The 21,160-nt window shown below is 32.9% G+C and overlaps 1 protein-coding gene across 9 annotated transcripts in view; it reads left to right on the top strand.

Annotated features, from left to right (window-relative positions):
* Positions 1 to 1,883: 1,883 nt before the first annotated feature.
* Positions 1,884 to 21,160, top strand: part of LOC120961160 (homeobox protein abdominal-B-like) — a 32,977-nt gene continuing 13,700 nt past the window's right edge. For 2 of the 9 annotated variants that reach the window (XM_049605648.1, XM_049605647.1), the window contains exon 1: positions 19,790 to 21,160. This exon is cut by the window's right edge and continues 659 nt beyond it. Coding sequence is in view for 6 of the 9 variants with exons in the window: in XM_049605646.1 (XP_049461603.1) it covers positions 3,025 to 3,040; positions 17,436 to 17,488; positions 19,490 to 19,541 (121 nt within the window). In the remaining 3 variants the exon portion in view is untranslated. Of the gene's footprint in view, positions 3,041 to 17,435; positions 17,489 to 19,489; positions 19,542 to 19,788 lie in introns of those variants that run through there. The other 7 variants (XM_049605644.1, XM_049605645.1, XM_049605641.1 and 4 more) reach the window with 7 other exon arrangements.

The raw sequence follows: 21,160 nt of genomic DNA, 5'->3' as shown, positions 1-21,160 counted from the left end.
GTGGCCGCACCTAAAACATACACAAGAACGACAAAAAGCTCCAACATCTGAATATCATCGATATTTTGTTTAAGAAGCACTAACTAGGTACATAAATCAATTAGAATCATGCATTTTAGCATTATTATCATAACAATGGGTCACAACTGCGCCAAATAGCTGTTTGTTTACGCTTTTTCACGAACGTCAAATTTTGTCAACTTTTGTCAACTTTTTTTCCTGGCTGCTCCAGGTCACAAAATTTTGACAAAAGCTCAAAAAAGTGACAAAAGCTCACATTTTGAAAAATTTGTCAGCATTTTGTCACTCCCGTGGCCTTTCGCTTATAGACGTAAATTTTTAATGAAACAATCCTCCTAAAGGTAGGAGTGGTATTCTGTTTTTGAGTAAACAAATGAGATAGCTGGTTATCAAAGTTTGGCAAATAAACTACAGCTCCAATAGGGTTTCTATTTATGTTTCACAGGGGCTATATGTGATTCAATGAGTTTAAGAACACAAAAACACACATTATTAAAAAAAGTGTGTCTAAATTGACTACAGTTGTTAGACCAAATAAAATGCAAAGTGCGAGTGGATTGAAACATTTTCTCAGGGTAGTGTAATTTATGAATAGCTCCTAATAAGTAATATCAATGTGGTTGTAGCGCTGGAAAAGAAAGTAACCTAATATATAACATGCCATAGAGTAAAATTAGACCTGAAAGCTTAAGTAAAACCCGGGCGTAATTCGTTTCCGATCAGGAGCGTCTCCTTTTTGCAAGTATTTAATACTATTCTATAACGTGATTTAATTAAGTCTTATAAACTTGTATAAGGCACGTATGTTTGGATACGAATGTAAATGCTAGGATATAAAATAAAATAAATAATGGAACCTTTGGTAAATGTCGAAAATATTCAATCATAAAGTGCTGTGTGTATATATGTTATATGTATCTCAAAGTGAGTTCACGTTTTCATTAATTTCTTATAGTAACAGCAACAAACAAAACACCAGAATCAAAGAGTTAATGGTTAAATATGAATAGAATGTAAAGATAAATGTTACTACTGATAGAGTAACATTTGGGTGAAATTAAAACTAAGAATTACTAACAGTTCTTGGTGCAATTTATGATAAATGGGATGCTTTATTACGTTCAATAAGTATTTCACATTAGTTAATAATTTAGTGAAATCTTTCTTCATCGGAAAGGCTCACTTTGCATGTTTTAGTTTCTGGGGTGTGCTTTTAGAGTGATAGGCATGTGGGTGAACATAATGCGCATGTTCAAAAAGGCTGAAATCCAATGCCGTGGCTGTAGTGGTTTGAAAGTATGTTTGTGAGTGCGTAAATGCTTAGTGAAAGCGTACATAAGGAATAATAACATCATTTTAATAAAAATCCTTTTTTCAACTAGAAGACGTTGAAAGAAACAAAAAAATGACAACAACAAAAAAGGGAAAAAGCATCGTAGGCGTGCTATATTTTTAAAATGCTTAACTGAAGTCAATAGCGTGATCATGTGTACGCGAATTACTTGGAGATGGTTCTTCCCACGATGCTCTTCATGTTAGGTTGTCACATGTTCTATAACGTTTATATGGTTTTACGTTTGTGTGTGTTCGTTCGACGTTTGGAGTTATAATGGTCATGTAAAGCTTGGAGCAAAGAAATGTTTGCGCCGAGTAAGAATAAATAAGTGTTTGTCAGAAAAAACTCATTCCCAGTACACCAACGAGAGAAAGAGAGCACCAGCCACACATAGGATGCCACAAAGAACGACGTCCTACCGATCAGTACAACGATGGGATGCGGAATGGTAAGAAAAAAACATAATACCTACTGTGATGATGATGATGGTCCTTCGTGGAGACGGTCGGGCGTATGGTACACGTGTCGTTGGGGAGCTGACGGGTGTTTAATTCGTTGAGCTGTCGGAACAGCTAGACAGAGACTCCAGGTTGAAGAGTTTGACAGTGAGTCCTTTTGCTTGGACATGTTACTTCGGTCATGCGGTTAAACCTGCTCGCTGTTGGCTTCAGTTGAACGAGTGCAGTCATTGAGGCAGTCTGGTCTGATACGGGGTGTGCTGGTAGTCGTACTGTTTTTTACGGGTTTTCCCGACGGTGATGATGATGTTCCATAAAATTTTTATTTACATCGCCAATCCCATAATCATTTAATAATGGTGAACAAGTATGAGCCAATACACAGCTAGTGTGACGGAATCATAGAAATATATCAAAACAACCAAACGGAATAAGTGCTATTTATAAAGCCAGGTTAATCGTGAAAGTGGCGTTAGAGAATAAATAAAACGATTAAAAAGTTGTTTTTTAAATGAGTGCAGTATAGTATATGCATAATTGTGAACGAATCAAGCATCATATAGATCAAACTAACAAACAAATGAAAATCATAACCATGATCTAATATTTTGCGGAGACATGCTATTATAAATTTATAAAAAAACTTAAATTGGTCTCTTAGAATTATTCTACAACATCTTTCAAGATGAATTTGAAAGATATGAAAGCTAACATCAATGTGAAAAACCTCACCTGAAATTGTGAATGCAATATTACGTGTGCATCAACATAATACAATGTCAGCATAAAACAATTACGTCTTGATGGAAACGCTTTGTGATATGTGTCAAAAACAATGGTAGCAAATATCCCATCATAAACATTAACAAACATAATAAACTAATAAAACTCATGGCTCACGCTACATTCACGTGTGGTATAGCGTGTTATATGTTATTTATGTGGTATACACATACCATATGTGTATATACATAAGGTATATACACATATTGTATGATTGGTAAAGCGTTAAACCTAAATATGGCAGTGAATGATTGTGAAAAGTGTAAAAGTTAAACAAAAGAAGATTTGAGCCTTTTTCAACTTATTTGGGTTAAATGTTAAGATGTAATGCATAGTTTAAGAAGAACTAAAAAATAGAATTGTGATTATATTTGGTGATACGCGAAAGAGGTTGTGTCATAAAACAAGTACACACTATTGTCAAAAATGATTATAAAAAAGGGTAAGTGCCATTATAGCTCATACAGTTACTTAACAGGGTGAAAACTGAATAAAAGCGAGTAAATCAAATAAATTTATTTGAAAAGCATAGTTTGAAAAATAAAAGTTATGCACAAGTTCACTCCAGTTAAAACTCTTGCTGAAAATTTTAGGTTTTTGTTGCAATTATTGCAATTAAAGTAAATATTTTTTTACAGTGTTTAGGTATATTTATTTTTCAATGTAGCTTCAGTTCATGAATTATTTTATGTAAATAACACATACATATTACGCGATATTTTGAATAGCTTTATTGGCATCCAAACTCTACAAACTTCTCTTAATGGTTGCTTGTCTATTTTACGATGTTCAGTACTGCAACAACAAAATAGATGCATCGAATGATTGTTGAAAACATATTGTAACAACATTATTTGAAATATAAACATAAAGATAACATATTTTTGAGAGCAATAAAAAGAACAAATATTGTGGAGAGAATGTACTTTTGGCCTGTTTAAAATATCTAAAATAATTTAACTCGTACAAATTTAGTACATTGGTGTACAAAAGGGGAATAAATTTGTTCTAGAAATAATTGAAGTTTATGCTCGAGCCTGAATTTAGAGGACAAGGAACGTGAGTAAAGAAGAACTGTACATGAATAACTAAAGCTAAAATAAAAGGTTTGCTAAACCATCTCAGTTTATTTGACTGTAACTTTTGTTATTCATATATACGTACATGCAGTATTATAAATGCAACAAAAATCTGAAAATTTTAACATCTTTGGTAAAGCGATGACCTTGCTATGACCATTGGTTACACCACTTTACAACTACATGACCTGAAAGGATTACTAAAGTAGAGTAAAAAAAAGTATTGTGGTAAAAAAAGTGTAGAACCTAATTAAACAATCCTTTGAAAATTTCGGCGGCAATACGATTTTGAACCCTTTTCAACCTTGGGAACAATAAACCATTAGACTGTTGAACTTTATTTGACCTCGTTGTAATGTGGCCCGTAAATGCCAGCTAGAGGTGAAGACAGGAACGGAAACGCAACAAACTTTTTTTTTAACAAATATTGAAATATTTACCATGTTTTATGATGTTTCCTGCTTTTGGTCCACTTGATGGTTTAAAAATGCTGAATATTTTAGCCTGTCAGTGGAAATACATTTGAGATCCGGGTTAGATTTTCCATAACTCAATGGACTATATGACTATGACTATAAGTTTTGCGTTCTACATTTGTTAGGTTTCAAAATTCACGTATCGACAAATAGTTTTGTTTTCTATGGTCCAAACTTTAATGGTCTAAATATAGTAAATGGATCTGTATTCGGAATGTCATGAAGCAAATGAAGGTTTTCAGATAGTTAACTTACAACACAAAATGCATTTTAGGAATACAACTAAAAATAATAGTTTGTTTTGGAAGCATATGTTCTGTAATAACTTATTCCATTTATAACTAGAATGTATTCAAAAACTTTTTATATGAATGTGACAGAAAACCTAAAACTAAAAATTGAACCACATTTCGAGTAAAAATGTTTCGATGACAAATAATTCCCACACCATGAATAAACAACACAACGGTTCGTATGAAGAGCAAATATTTGTTGTTCTCCTAAACAGTGCGTTTCACAATTCGTTACTCTTTGCACCACCAGACTGAGTTGGATAATCTTTTTTAAGTGTGATTTATTGTTTTTTGTTGTTTTTCTAACTTTTATGATATTTTCAGGGGCCAATCAAGCCAATACTAATTATTTATTTGATTTGATTGTGAGAGGCGCTTTCAATATTTGTATAGGGTGTTTAAGTTCTTTGCTTGTTAATGCATCTGGAAATCAAATGTTAATAAGATGCAACTAGTTTTGTTCGATTTGTATCGTTTTTCTTTGATTGGGATGTAAGTTTACGACGGCAGTACTTAGTTGTTTTCATGCATAGAAGAGGAAAAAACAAATTGCATTTAATGTAAATTTAATGTATTTTATGTCATTAATGTAATTGTCTGCTTGCTTACACTTAAGAAAGGCCTACCTTCTTGTGACCACTTAGGGCCTCAGCTCGTGTTAATTCACCACTGCACTTTTTGTATCTGTTAAAAATGAATGTCTCCCTAAGGATAATATACTCAAAGTGGCATATGTGATTTGGTTCTAAGATGGATTGGATGACAGATTAGAAAAATATTGGTCAAAATATGCCACGTTTCTGTCGCGGTTTCTTGGATACTTCATAGCAGCACTTTCATTAGTTGTCCATAATATCGCTCGAAGCTAACGGTCTCTTGAAGATTCGCGTTAAGGAGATTTAATTGTAGGTTAATAATAACTTCAACCAATAATCGCTGCGGAGTCCACTTTGATTAAAATTGTTATTAAGATACAGTTTGCTCGATAATCAATCTAAAAATAACGTGTGTGCTAACATTTTAACAAACTTCTATATTTATTTACTTTTCAAGTTTAATAGTAAAATGCTTTTTTTAATAGTTTCTAGACGTGCTATGGAAGAAAGTGTTTAAGTATCCTCTTGATTCACATTATACTTGCCTTGTAAAAGGGTATAACATTAACTTCGGTTTAAAAATAATATACCAGAATGTTTTATAAAAAATATATTAAGTCTATAACAAATTTATTACTGTTGTTCTACAGTTAAATCTCTTTAAGGTGCAGTTTCTTCGAACGAATTGTTAGTTTAAGATGAATATTTCGGCAGTGTCGTAATATTGCATACATTTTAGGATCTTCCAGATGAATGTCTGCCTAAGGTAAATTTCGCTAAACTGAATATGCAATTTGAAATTGGCTTGGTGTTTGTTTTCTAAGCTAAGTATACAAGCTACAAAATTGCGATTCATCCATGAAGAGATTGCACGAAAAACGACATACAATGGTGGCTACTGAAAGTTCGACACCTCTTATTTTAACCTATTATCAGACATTGCGGCACCCTTGACTTTCCTATAAGTAGTCTAGAGAACTGTCAAGGCCGCTGCAAAGTTAGATAATAGGTGAAAATATGAGATGTTCGATTTTACGTGACTGCCACTGTACATGAAAATCGTCTACAAATGTGTAAACGAAAGCAATGAATATAAAACTGATTAAGAATTTATTTAACAAATTTTAAAGTAGCCACTTTGTGACTTTATGTGAATTGAAGAGTAATTATGAAGATTGTGTGTTAAACGTGATGAAAGCTTAAAGATGGGTTGATCAATATACTCGGTTGATCAATATAATTCCAAACTTCGTATGGACTGCATGATTTCCCAGTATAGTATAAATTTGCAAAATAGTTATAATGCGGTGAAAGTATGATATGAAGTACTAATGTTAGTGGTATGTGTCCTGTGGTAGCCATTTGCATTCTTATGGATCGTGCGCAATATGGCGGCCCTTATGTTTTCGTTGAATTCGTTGGTAAGATAAAAGCATACATACGACCGCCCCAAAAATGGCAGCGAAATGAAAATAGGGCGTGGCTAGAAAATGGAACAGAAAGAGATGCACAAAAACTTGAGTACATCAAATGATTGATTTAAAGTTATATTTGTTAATAAAATTCTTTTCTAAATGGTTTTGTACTATTTTATTTTAAGAAGTTTACAATAAAGTAGCATACACACTTTTTTTTATTGCCACCAACTAAAAGAAAAAAATAAATAATTTATCTGAACTACTGGGTATTTTAAAGTTTCGTACCATACATGTTTGAAAATTAAAATACGATATTATTTTTAAATTTTAATGATTACAATGGTATAATATTTCGAAATATGGCTTGTATAAGTTTCCATGTGCTCGAACAGACTGTACACTTCGAATGTAAGAAATGTCTGTACTCTGATGTTTATCAATTAAACTGTTATGTATTCTTTATTTATTATTTATTTATTTATATATTTACCAATAATGGCTCAGCCAATTTTGGGATTAATCTGTTAAAAATAAACTTAAACTTAATTTTGCTCACTGACACATGACAATTTGCTCCATATTGTGTGTGTCTAAACTTTGGAGTGAAGAAATGCCTATGTTGTGTTGTGCCGGTCTCGGAATATTGACATTGAATTGTTCCAATATAACTGGTTCATCAATATTGCCGCGGAACTACAAACAGCGCTTGAGCATTTTTTCGTCTTCTAGTTAGCGTTTCTAATCCCTGAAGCAGGCAGCGTGAACGATAGGACGGTAACGTGTTGGGATCGCTCCATGGTAGCCGTCGAACCATATCTTATGTACTCGGTCAAATAAATACGAATTTAGACACGAATTTAGAAATCCATTGCATTTGATCGAAATGAGTGAAAATATTTTCAGATGCATTTAAAAAATAAAAAAAGCTCTTTAAAAAATTAATGGAATATGTGAGAAAAATATTCCATATCCATAGAGAAGCTAGGTTTCATGAATGTTTTATAAATATTTGGATGAACAACAATTAATACGCAGTGTGCAATAATTGGGTGGTGAGTAACAATAGGCAAATAACGCAATTGTTATTTCCAAAATTTTAGCGATTGAATACAACATCCCTCGATAACTGATGCCTAGCTTTGGATCACCTTTTTTAGCAGTGGAGTCATCCATGAGGTTTTCCAGATATGCGGGACTATCCCAGAGGAGTATGATTTCTGGAAGAGCCTGGCTAAGTGTGGCGAGCGCGATTTGGCACACTTCTTTAGGAATGCTGATTGAATTCCATCTGACCCAGGATTGAAACTCATTTTTAGTTAAAGTAACGCAGATTCCACAATTGCTGAGTTAATGTGTATCACAGGTACGTCAATAACATTGTATTGCAAATCGCTTCAATTAACACGGCCTGATCACAAACACGAGGTTGGAACGCATTACAAAAGCGTGTGGATAACAATTGATATCAGGCTCAGTGGTAGCTGTTATTCCTTCATATGTAATTTCAGTGTTTGCTGGTTTTTTTTATTGCGTTTGGAGTCAACATAGGACCAAAACGATGTAGGACAGCGTCGTAGATTTTGTTGAGTTTGCAATTAATAATATTGGTGTAATATTCTGTTGTAGGATCGGTAACGTCTTGATGGAGCATGGTAAACATTTTAGTTCTCATTATTATTGTGTTGTAGATGTCGCTGCTGTGCTGTTTTTTTACGTCTTTACATTCCGATTAGCAAACGATTGGACCAAGGTGGATTTCGCATTTTCGATCTACAGGGTACTATTTCATTTAGGTTTTGATTAAATGCGGTCACTGTACCGTCCTTCCATATAGCATGCATATACAGAGTGCTCCAATTGGTATTGCGTATTGCACATTCGAGTGAGGCATACCGGAGTATTCTATTCATATACAGGCCTATTATATTGCGTTCGGCATTCGAGAAGATTCACTCGCTCGTTCATTATGTTCATTTTCGTATCGTTTTGCTAGTACGTTCCGCTTCGAGTAACATCGGCAGATTCGAGTCGATGAAGTAAAAATCGGTACCGTGAAATAATTCGAAAAATAGTGATATTTTAGCTGAAAATCACGAGATTCGACTTACGCGGAAATTCGAGATACGCGGTATTTTGCGGCCGTTTACGGTCCCCATTAGGCCCGTGCCTGTGCTCCATCGGATGCGATTTTATCGGAAGGCCTGTCAAAATTTTATATGGGATTTGACAGATAACGTCGGAGTGCGATTTCGTCGTACGACGGAATCCTAATTTTTTGATTTCGTCGGACGCCGCATCCGATGTTATCTGTCAAACTAAATGTGTGGTGTTTTGTAGGAACAATCTCTACTTAATTTTTCATAATTGTTATGTTAATAAAATCATCCAAATAATCACAAAATTATACGAAAAGGCGTTTGACAGCACATGCGATGAAGCACAGACACGGCCCTTAACCGTGTATCTCGGGGACTGCCTGTACGCCTGATAGAATCAATGTTAAATACAGGAGTTTTCAGGTCAAATAGCAATGTTTACTGCATATTTTGTTGCTAACAACAAAATGTAACTCATATTTTGTCAAACTTATTATAACACCTACGACGTATTTGGACTGAGGTAATGTTAATATTCCCAACCCGTCTATTGTGACAGCCCTATTGAGGTGCAAATTTGACTGTAGATTTTAGATTTTTGTATACATTGTTACACATTTCATGCAAAAAAAACGGAAAGGGGAAGATTTAAACTATACAGTGATGTGTCATTTGACTCGTAAACTGTTTTTGTTTTCACTAAATAATAAGCATAAAAAAATTCACTCCAAAATTGTTTTTATTTGTTTGTTACAATTGCGCGATCTGTCAAATCCAAATCAAACGAAACGTAAACAAACAATTAAAGAGTGAATCTTCAAAAGTTTATCATCTAATCTGATAGTAATTTGGTCCGGTCTGATAATACAGTCGTCAACTCGTACAACTTAACAACGTAACTATCATAGGTTCAAGCCCCGAAAGGACTGTGCCCCCATACGTAGGATTGCCTATCCTGCCATCTGCAATCAATAAGTCATTGAGAGCGAAGCCCATTAGTGGTACAGGCAGGCCTTGATCGGCAACGGTTGTTGTTTCAAAGAAAAAGAAGAAGAAGAAGAATTATTTTTTTTATTCAGTAGGGAAGGCTTTGCCGTATTGCTTAACGAAGAAGAATTATTTAGTAATTAGAAACAGTAAATGGCCGCTGTGCATTTATATAATATTTTAATTTAGAAATTATGCAAGCATTACATTACATTTGCTTCGGAGAGGATTTTCAATTCTTAAAAACTTGTGACAAAGCGCAAGGCAACAATAAATTAGGTAAAAAATGGGTTAAATTGTCAAAAAAAAAAATCATGTTTTTTTACATGTACGGCAGGATTTTCTGTATCAAACCCGAAGTTTGACAGAAAAATACCAAACATACTTTTCATCGTCTAATAAGCTTGTTATACGCGGATTCGGAGACACACGGCTTTGTAAATGTGACAGTTATGTAAGCAAATTGTCAAAAGCAAAATAATCTATAGACGCTGTACGCAATTTTGTATAACACAATTTTTCAAATTTGACGATTTTTTGAACAAAATTGTACTTATTTGATTCACCAAATATCAAAATTAAAAAAATTATTTATTATTGATAATTATTATTATTTTAAAAACAATTTGAAAGTGTATAAAACTATAATCTTCAGTTGAAATCAGATTAATGGCCTAATTTAGTGGCTAAAACCTACCATTTGATGCAAAAATAATCGAATATTTGCTATAATGTAACTGAACACCTTGAAATTGGACTTGCGTATATTCGAGATACGCGATTGCCTCCGGTTCACATTACAGGGTTTTACAAGTCACTTTCGAATGTAAACATAATTATTCATCGCCTCCAATATGTTTTTCAACAGCTGTAAAATTGTGTAAGACTCAAACCCTTACAATCGAAACTGACTTGAAACCCTGTAATAGCATAAATTGGGGAATATTTAGGAAAGTGGGGCAAAATGTGCATGTTAAGCAGTCTATTGAATATTTCTTTGAATATGCCACTAAACACAATTATTCTTACATTATTGTATGCCTCCACCATTTATCTATGGATTAAAATTGCCACATAGAATGAAAAAAAAAACTCAAAAACATTAAAAAAGAGTGAAATACAAGGTGATGTTTTGTTTATTAATTTATTAAAAAACGGGGCAAAATGGGCACAGCTCTAGGGCAAAATGGGGATACGTAAAAAAACTGTGAAACGTCAAGACACTGGGGTAATATGGGCCACAATAACTGCGCTTAGGTAATGGTCTATGCTTTTGCGCACTTTCGTGAAATGTATTCTCGTCCTTTTGTTTTACTGTTCAGGAAAGCCCTTAAAATTCTTACCAAAATATGTTATCAAAATTAAAACAGTTTCTAAACGATTCAATCTACAAAATCAAATCTTTTGAAACTTTGCCTGGGGCATTATTGTGGGGATAAATACAACACCATAGCCTCACCAAGCGCCATATGTTCAAAGCATCTGCTCATTTTGCCCCAAGTGTTACTGCCCATTTTGCTACACGTAAAGCATTTTTGTATTTTTTGTTATATTAGTAAAAATACGCATTCAATCGCCTTCCTTTTTTCAGACAAATTGTATAGAAATATCATATCTTTATAAATATACCATCCCTGTGACACTGGTTCAAGTTTATTTTCAAAGTGGCAAAAATTACACCAATATGCTACTAAATTTTGTTGACCGGGCCATGTCACATCAATGTGCTCTATTGTGAGCAGGCCAACAACCAACCAACAGAGAGATGCTACTTAATCTTATTTAGTATTTTCTTGGTTATTTGTAATGTAACCACGAGGCCACATGAGGTGAATTATACAGCGAAATGAACTATTTGACAGGGGAAATATCTGACAGATACAGCTAAAGGGTTGGTGGAGACACAACATCCGCTTTCGAAATTCACTTAAAAAGAATATATTCTTAAGCAGAACATTCCCCAATTGCAAGAAATTATAAATTGTTGACTCAAAATTGACGAAGTACTCGATATTGAAGTTATTTGATGGATTTAGTTACGATTTTGTACACGTTATTTGTTTACGTTGCATGTCAGCTGCTTGCTATGATGTTTTATCCGTCAGATATTTCGCCTGTCAAATAGTTCATTTCGCTGTATATTTCACCTCATGTGGCCTCGCGGTAAGGGTTATGAAACTTACATGGTGCTCATAGAACACTCTAATAAATACATTTTGTGCTTTGTAAAGTATCTTTGTAGTGAAATAATGCTTAAATTGAAGGTGCTCATTTTGTCACACATGGCCATTTTGCCCCGGGTTTCTTTACATACAAAAACAATTCATACATAGACAGCTAGCGACATCTATGAGTCAGAGTGAATATGGTTGATATATTGGATAAATACAAAAAAAAAATATCTTCGTACACAAGAGGACGTTATCGTCGTTTAAGGCGGCGCTTGTGGCATCAATCGAACAAGATATCTGACTCGAAATAACGTTAAACAAACAAGCTATATGGAAGTGCATTTTTAGACACTCTCGATCAAACAAGACAAACCAGCCAATTCCTTTCTGTCTGTGATGTTCGGTATTTACCTGTAATGTGCTGTCTGTCACCTTCAAATGTTTACTTATAGTTGAACAATATTCAATAGCAGCTTTACATTGTTTATTTGGGCCCTAAAACAGTTTAATGATTATTCCTTTTGAATGGAATGCATCATAATTAATTACAATGTAAAATATGGGGCGGTCCCGTGGTACAGTCGCCCACTCGAACGACTCAATAACATGCCCGTCATGGGTTCTAGCCTAGAATGTCCCCCCGTAGCAAGGATTGACTCCTTGCTCCGGCTGCGTGGTAATGAATTAAGTCTCGAAAGCCTGTATATAGGCCAAATATAAGAAGTAAAATATACAGGTAGGTGAAAGTGGAAAAATTTGGCATGTTAAGAAGTTCAATAAAAATTCATGTGAATCTGCCACGAAAAACAATTATTCTTGAATTGTTCTATGTTGTTTTAGAATCTACTATTTATCTACGGATTAATATTAGCGCATATCCTCAAAAATTTGAAATTTTGTTAAATGAGAGATGCACAATTATGTTTCACGTGTTGTTGTTATTTTATGTACCAAAATAACATCGCTTAAGTAATGGTCAAAGCTTTTGCGCACAAGTCGTGAAAATTTACGCATTAAATTGTCCTGTTTTCTTGGATGGATGAAAATACCGTATCTTAAAAAAAACGAGTAAACAATACCATTAGTTTAGAATTGGTAAAAATACACCATTTGACTACAATATCATAAGTCGTATTTTTCTTGGTTGTTATTTAATAACGGGGTACAACACATATGTGGCGGTTGAAAATAAAGGTGTTTTGAAGTGCATTATGACAGGTCTTTCAGAAACTAGGAACATGGAAAAGATGACAGAGCACCTATCGAACAGATCCGTATTTGTTTGTCCCGTTATATGGCTACCAAAGCGCACCCTGAGTTTTAATTGTGGCAGGGAACATAATCACATGTATTTGATAATAATCTATTTTTTTTGTTTGTTTTTATTCTGGTGGAATAATCAATAATTGTAGAAAATAACGTAAATTCATCTGTAGGTTTAAGTGTATTAGAATCAACCTGTGAACTATCAAATTTGATAGTTCACATCAATTTATTGCCATCCTTAATCACAGAATCTACGTTGATTATACTACTACAACTGCATTTTTGGACAAACAAAATGTCTCAAAACAAGGCGTAAGTCGAAAAAGTTGTATGTCGAATATCTGTTATCCATATATTTATATCCATATGAAGTTTATTACCGAAGTTTAAGAGTCGAAATCTATGTTCTCATTTATTTTATTGAAAATAATGTTTGATAATGTATTAATTTTGCTTTAATCTTTGTAAATATGTTTGTAACGGTAAAACGTAAAAAATGAAAAAATAAATTATTTCTTATAAATGAGAGCTATAAACTATACCGTCGTATCTGCGAATCTCAACAATTGTAATTTGAGGGTTTCTTGTATACTGAGGCACACGTCAAATGTATTGTTTATTTTAATCCTGTTTTAATTGTCACTAAAATATTAGTTTTTTTTTGTAATCTTTGGACCCCTTAGACCGACGGCGTCGCACCGCCGCTTAGTACGCGAAGCGTTAAAACCGCCACTGTGTTATTGTAAGATTTTTTTCATTACTTGGGATTTTCATTGTGATTACGTTTCGCGATACTTTGAAAAAATATATAAGCTTTTCTTTTAGTACATTTTTTTATTCTATCATTTAAAGGTAGATACATTATATAACTGCAATAAAAAGTATTTACGCAATGCAATAATCTACAAATACAACACCTTATTGTAAATATTGTCGGCAGGACTGCCAGATGAATAAGTTGAATGAGAGCAATGGGCACAGACGCTTTTGATCTATGTTACTTCTATGCTATCAGTTGAAGATGAAAAGTTGTCATCAATATCAATAATTAAAATCAATAATAAAGGCAGCTTTGAGTCTTAGAGCAACTGAATAAAGTATTGCAATCTGCGAGGGATAGAATATTGGTAAAAACATCAGTAATATATTATTTTATCACACGCATGACGCTGATGAGGCACGCCACGAAACTTAATATCTTTCCACTAATTGGACTCAATACTAAGAAGAGGAACTGTAAACACCTTCTAGAAATAGATAAGAGATTCTATAAAAAATCGTTCAATAATCTAAAAGTTCAACTTTGGCTTGGTAGAAAAATGACCTAGCAGACCTATTAACAGGTTCATCAGTCTTTCTGATTTCGCGTAATTGAGTCGTAGGCCCATCGCTTACAATCCCTAAATTAACTGCAGAGTAAATGATCAAGATATTTACGTATGTCGCTGAAAAAAGAAAGTTATAGGTAATATTGAAGTATAGTAATTCTCTTCAATTCCTGTTGGTGTCTTATAAATCCCCGTCCCGTCTTACGCTTCAAATTGTTCATCTTTTCATTTTCATGACGCTGTATTTGTATATCTTTAGATTTTTTATAATTTTCAAGATATTTTTTTGACACATCCCGTTACAAATGTATTCGACATTAGGGAGTTATATCGCAAAAAATAAAATGTATTATAATGTCAAAGTAATTTTAATTGAAAAGTAATGTAAGTCTTCAAAGACGAAATCCCATAATAAATATCCATAAATATTAAATTAAAGAACCACAATTTACATTTTCACAAATATCATTAGACGAGTACAGTAAGCCTTGGTTACTACAGAAAAGTACAAATTTGGTTGCTATTGTTAGTTTTTACAAACCTTCTTAGTTTGATAGTTGTTGAGTTGGTAGGTTATTTCAGTGAACAGCAATTAAATTCTTAACACTTAAATCTTCTTAACAACAATGCAAATATGTAGAGAAAATTTACGTAGCCTTTTTCTGGTCTTCTGTTTACATTCCTTATATCGACCCTTCGTACATGTATGCGCCTTCTTTCATAATATAAATCAAGTCAGGTCGAATTGTTCCTAAATAACGTTAAAAGTGAAAGAAAATACAAATAATAGAAACTATGAAATCTTAGGAAGAAGGAAAATGTGTATCGCAAAGAAGTATTCTTAAAAAAGAAGAATTTATGAAAAAGGTAAAATGACAAATTTATAATTGCAGTGAACCGTATCCAATATATTTGTTAACTCTAATCGAAATAATTTGTTGAAAATTCACTCTATTTGAATATTTATGATCAATCATTCTGTTTAAGCAGGGTTATGTCGCTCTAATCTAGAGAACATCTGCAATTCACAATCCTATGACTTAAATCAGCTTGGTGGATTTTGCAAAAGGTTTCAACATTTGTAATAACTATATATTAGATGAAAACGTATATTTGAATCTGGAAATATTTTTTTCTAAAAGTTTCTAAGAGTTTGCAAAATTGTGAAATATAAAATAACCTCAATAAGACAGCCCCATCTAAATGCAACAAACAATATGACCAACTATGACTATAAAAATATATATTTTAACAAATTTACAAAGGCATGTTATGCCAATGAAAATGTTAAAAACGTCTTTTGAATATTGTAAGTTCTATACTTAAATGATGGATCAATAAAATAACCGTTAGTATGAGAGAATACAGGCAGTATCGTTCCATACAACTGACCAATAATTTTGAAAATAAAAAAATCCCTTTTAAAGGCAATACTATGTTGAAACTAAATAGATACAAAACTATAGAACGAAACTACCTAGGTTGTCTTATATTAACGATTGTTTTGTAGATCTGTCCTCGAACTATCGAACATAAAATATCCAATACACGTTATTAAAAATCTTGTTTTTAGAATGGTATTTTACAGAAACGGTTCACGCTGTTTAGGTGTACGATGTAAAGAATGTTCATCTCATTGAAAACTGTGAAAAAATATTGAACGAAATTTGTAAAAAAAAATATTTTGTAATAAATTAGGTACAAAATGATAATAATTATACATTTGTAAAGAACATAAACTGTTTCAAAAGACTTTCAATTCAAATCATGTTTAGTTAAAAAAATGATTTTTTTGTAATTTTTAATGACAACATAATTTAAAACAAATAACACATAATTTTTGGACATTTTATATAATAGGGCACACAGATTTTTTTTCTTCTATTTTTCGGTTAACGTCATCCCCGTCCCCGCTAAAAGTCATCGCGCCATCCCCCTATATTTCTCTAGCGATGTTACTTATCACGTAATCGAACCCTCGTTTTACTCATTACTCACAACATATACAAAAAAGCATTTACTGATGTATTCTAATTACATAAAATAAATCAACGATTGGTTTATTATATATAATGAACGGTTTATGTTATGAGGAAACCATTCTACACATAAACTTATTAAAGCAAAGTTAGCAAGTTTTAAACTCCTAAACTTGTATTTAAACATATTGCTTTTCTGTTGGTCTGCCTTGCTGGTCTTTGGTTGCACAATTCAACTAGACCTTGTGTTGATGTTGTGTTTGGCCATGATAATTATGAACGCTACTCTTTGTAGTGATAAAACAGCAAATACAATGATACTTTAAACAAAAAGATACTTCAAAGTTAACAAACATTGTCGTTAACTGTATGTTAACCCAAATTGTTTTTAATGTTATTTCAAAATATAGTTCTTACATAAACTATGGGAAAAAATAAATGTTAATGATTAGCAATGTAACAAAAGCTTAAGTTTAAATCTGTTGTAAAAAAGTGATAACTAGAGGACCATAGCTAAGAGCATCTAAACAAATTAATAATATCTGTCTATTATTTATAAGATACAGTGCATACATTTTAGCTTATCAAATGGTAATTTCCTATGACATTTTTTAAACATTTTGCCATATTATACGCATAACTGAGCAGGATACTCATGAAATAAATTAAAGCAACCGTTGTATCTAGACAACGGCAACAATCATTCCTCTGCGATCGAGTTTGGGGAAATTGGCTGATAATTTGTAAATACAATTGAAAAATAGAAGCAACTCGTGAAACAATTCACATACCGTTTCAAGGAAATACCGTTTGCAATAGGGCTTCAAGATAATCGATTGGTATTTTCAAGCCGCCATTGAGACGCTATTTAGCTCATCAAACATTTTATCAAGCAAATCAGGTCAGCGAGGTTAAGCGACTTCATTTGAAAACGCTGAACCGCCCAGAATTAACGTTATCGGATTGGTTTAGTTAACACAGTGTAGTTAAAGCGGCTTTTATACTGATTTATGTTTGATGAAGCTATTAACGTCTTAAAAACATTTTTTTGGGACTCAGGACGAATGAAAATATATTGTTGTTAGTATTAAGTTAGTCTCAGGAAAAATATTATTAAGTATAATTTCATATTGTTTCGTTTGTTTCAGAAAGCAATGAAACCCATTACCCTTCGCTTCGCGTGAGTGATCTCTTAAGAAAGGTGAGTAAAATGTGAATTTATTTGTAGAGAAGTATACAAAATAGTTTTAATAAATTTGATACAATACAACGGTACGCAATACTCGAGCTACGCTTTTCGCTACAGAATATACAACAATTATGCGCATGCTCCTCAAGTCGATGTAAATAGTAAGCAGGTGTTTCTCTGTTAGATGTTTGAATGTTCCTATAGTTGAAGCTATAAAAGAAGTGAAATGAAACAATGACAGTGAGACCAAAATTCTTGCCTACATGAGGCAAGAAAAGGGACAAATTCAAAATAAAAGAAGTTGAAATCTGAAAAAAAATCTTGTTATATACACATAGTCCGTCGGAGGCACTTTATCGTCAAATGTTTAAACCACGGAACAATATTCTCCGAACAGATAGGGGAAAATGGACAGACCGTTTTTCGATCTTTTTTGTTTTTGTTGTCCTTTTTGATACATTTATGTGATAATAGGAGAACGGGTGTGTCTAGAGAACTTCTTTAAACGGCGAAGCATCTAATTGAAGCATGGAGGTGATTGAAAGAAATATGATGAAAAATAAAGAAGAGCAAAGATAGTAAGCTAGCTAGCATGAAAGAATAGAAATATATATGTATAGAAGGCTGTGCCATCAACAAAACAAGCAGAGAAGACATGTTAATGAATCAATTAACATTTTATGGATTTCTTCTTTGCTTTCTAAACTATTATTAAAGTAATTTTTGTCTGAGAAGATTGGTCGGTTGTTCAATATGCTGTATTTTTCTATCAGAGAGTTCATTTGAAATGATGTAAGTATTATATTAAATCATGTAACCAACATCTTTAATAGAAATGTAAATAATGTTTAACAATCATAAGAATAATTTTCGACAAAACATAAAAATAATTTTAGCTATGATGAACAGCCAGGTACGATGAACGTATTGAAGCAAAATTTTTAAATCTGTTTTTTTAGAATTTTTTGAACAAGATTAGTTAATATTTTCAACTTACACCAATATTCATAACGAACGACACATTGTTCAACAAAACTTTTGTTTCCTGTCAGCGTTTGAAAATTGTATTTATTCATAAATTTATTTATAAATTTATTCGATTAAGGTATCTAGTGCTGATAGTAATCACTGTCACTTAGAGTGTAGTAATTGCAGTGAGAAATCTGTGCAATCAGCACACTGTAAGCAATTAAGTTTTGTAAAAAGCTTGTTACCAGCGTTTATATATCACAAAAGTCAGGTATCGTATTAGTTTTCAAGCGTTCAAAAGCAACGATATGGAGAGGGCAACTACAGACATGCATAGAATCTTAAAATATTCAAATAAATTACACCAACCATGTCATTTTGAAAAACATCGTCGAACCGAGAACGCGAACGTGGCATGGTAAGAAATAAGCCATCGCATAACAACCAGCTTTGGTAAGTATTTATGCGTCTTGGCAGCCATATTCCAACGCAGGACGATCATGTTACAAGAGATAAAGCTAACTGGAAAAAGATAACTAATACATCGGTGAAGTAAGAAACGTTGTGAAGAAGAGAAAAATTGGTCTGCTGCATCATTTTGAGCATACGACAATAACCAAGTGTTCCGAGAGGCAATCTGTCTATATGGGGTAGATATTTTTTTGTTTGAGTAAGAGATTTGTGTCACGAACTTCTGTTGCATGCGGTTCAGATATAGATTGTTGGAATTACTGAGACCAGGTTTACCAAAGAAACAAGCCTCATTCTATAAGACACCTGGCAACTGTTACGTTATTTCTCGACTGCCATCAGACGCCATTTTGTATAGTTCCTTTTGCTATACGAGAGCGTTTTAAATACACAAGCAACCTCCATGCAGAGTACGTTTAAACCGACGAACGCAGCGGATGAGGAAAGTAAATAAAATTAAATTTGCTGATATACAATCCCTCTTATAATATGGTAACTTTAACTGTTTTAACGGTTTATTGTTTCTATTTGTCAACTTTAACAGTTTCAAAACCATACTATTTTTCATTTCAGAATATTCCTAATCTTATTGGACGAAATAGCATTTTGGCGAGTGCTGCGTACGGTATGTATGTTAAAAATAATGTAGAATAAGGTATTTAAATTAATAGCCACACACTCACAAACCAATTTGAATATGAAGTTATTTCGGGAAATTGAGTATTTTTTGTAATATCCGAAAGGTCGATTAAGGCCAATATATTACAGTTTATTGTACACATATAAATAGCCAGCTTTTATTAGTTGCTTATGAAAAGTTGAACATGTTTAGTTCAAGCACCAATATGAGCTTGCACTTTGAAATTATAGTAATACTTATTATATTATATTTTAAAAATGAAGAAGAAACAATCAAAACGGAAACAAAGTATGACTTTTAGTATGTTGCCCCATGGTAAGATCTTCACATAAAACTTAAAGAACAACACATAGAACACAAAATGGCAAAAATCAAAAGGTTCAGAACTAGTACATCGTACAACGATTACATAACGATAAAATGAATAAGTTTTTTTAAATAATTAAAACCATTTGATCTTTGGTTGCACTATTTACAGCAAATTTCCTGTGAATTTTAGTCAATCAAAATGCTCATTTAATGGGCTCAATCAAAAGCTCAATTTACCTGCTTTATACCATTAGATATTTTTTTTACCGTTTTTTGATGTTTTGTGGTTGCAAGTGTTTGAAACGAGTTCGTTGATTTGTTGAACTGATTGGACTTATTTTGTTTGTAAGTCGTTGGATTTAGGTTAAAGAAAAATCTTGTAGTTGTAAGAATAATTGATGATATGAATTGAATGATAGCCATGGCCTATTATTTTTTTTACACTAGACTGCAATTAAATTGATTCGTCATCCTTTTTATACGTCTGTGTTTTGCCAAATAAACAATCGTTATAAAAGTTGGTGTTTAATGATCGTGTAGGTCCTATAACATAAAAATCAACACTCTCTCACTCACACACAAACAAAGCTAAGATTTGGCGAAAAATGTAGCACAACTACAAGCTATAGCGTTTGGATGTCGGGAATATGTTGAGCCATCGGTACTTGCTAACATGCCACTTCCTGTACTAAATACATAGTCTTATGTTTTTGTGATTGATTAATTATTTTAGGATTCAATTAAAGGATTATTTTACCAATATGTCAGAATAGGATGGCCTCAAACATTCAATAATACCTCTTATTGGTCCTGTAAAAGTTGCGGCTCGAATGCTAGTCGGTGTTTATAAAACAGTTAGGGACGTGCGTGTCTACACCTATTCACAATATCTGTATATGTGTAGGTTGTGATACTTAAGATGGAGTGGATGATGAGCAAAGATGTTTTCAAAGTAGCGATTCCGTTTTATTATGATTATTTTATGATTATTGCATTAATTATGGACCTATGGAATAATTACTTAAACGTTTTGTGGAATGTTGTTATAAGTGTATCTTAATGGCTTGAAATATCTGGGACTATAAATTTATATTGCACTCTTTTGTTTTAACAGTTGGTTTTATTGCATTGAATGTCATACGCGTGATTATATTTGTCTGAGCGCCACAGGTGATAGCGCAGAACGGAAGCATGCGTTGTGGTGATATAGCAGCATAAGTACACAGCTTTTATTAAATCAAATAATTTCACCTGTGAGATCAGCAGCAGTCGATTTTCGACCATAAAATAGCCGA

Source organism: Anopheles coluzzii, chromosome 2, assembly GCF_943734685.1.
Source record: "Anopheles coluzzii chromosome 2, AcolN3, whole genome shotgun sequence".
Lineage (NCBI taxonomy): Eukaryota > Metazoa > Arthropoda > Insecta > Diptera > Culicidae > Anopheles > Anopheles coluzzii.
This window is presented reverse-complemented; position numbering and strand designations above follow the sequence as displayed.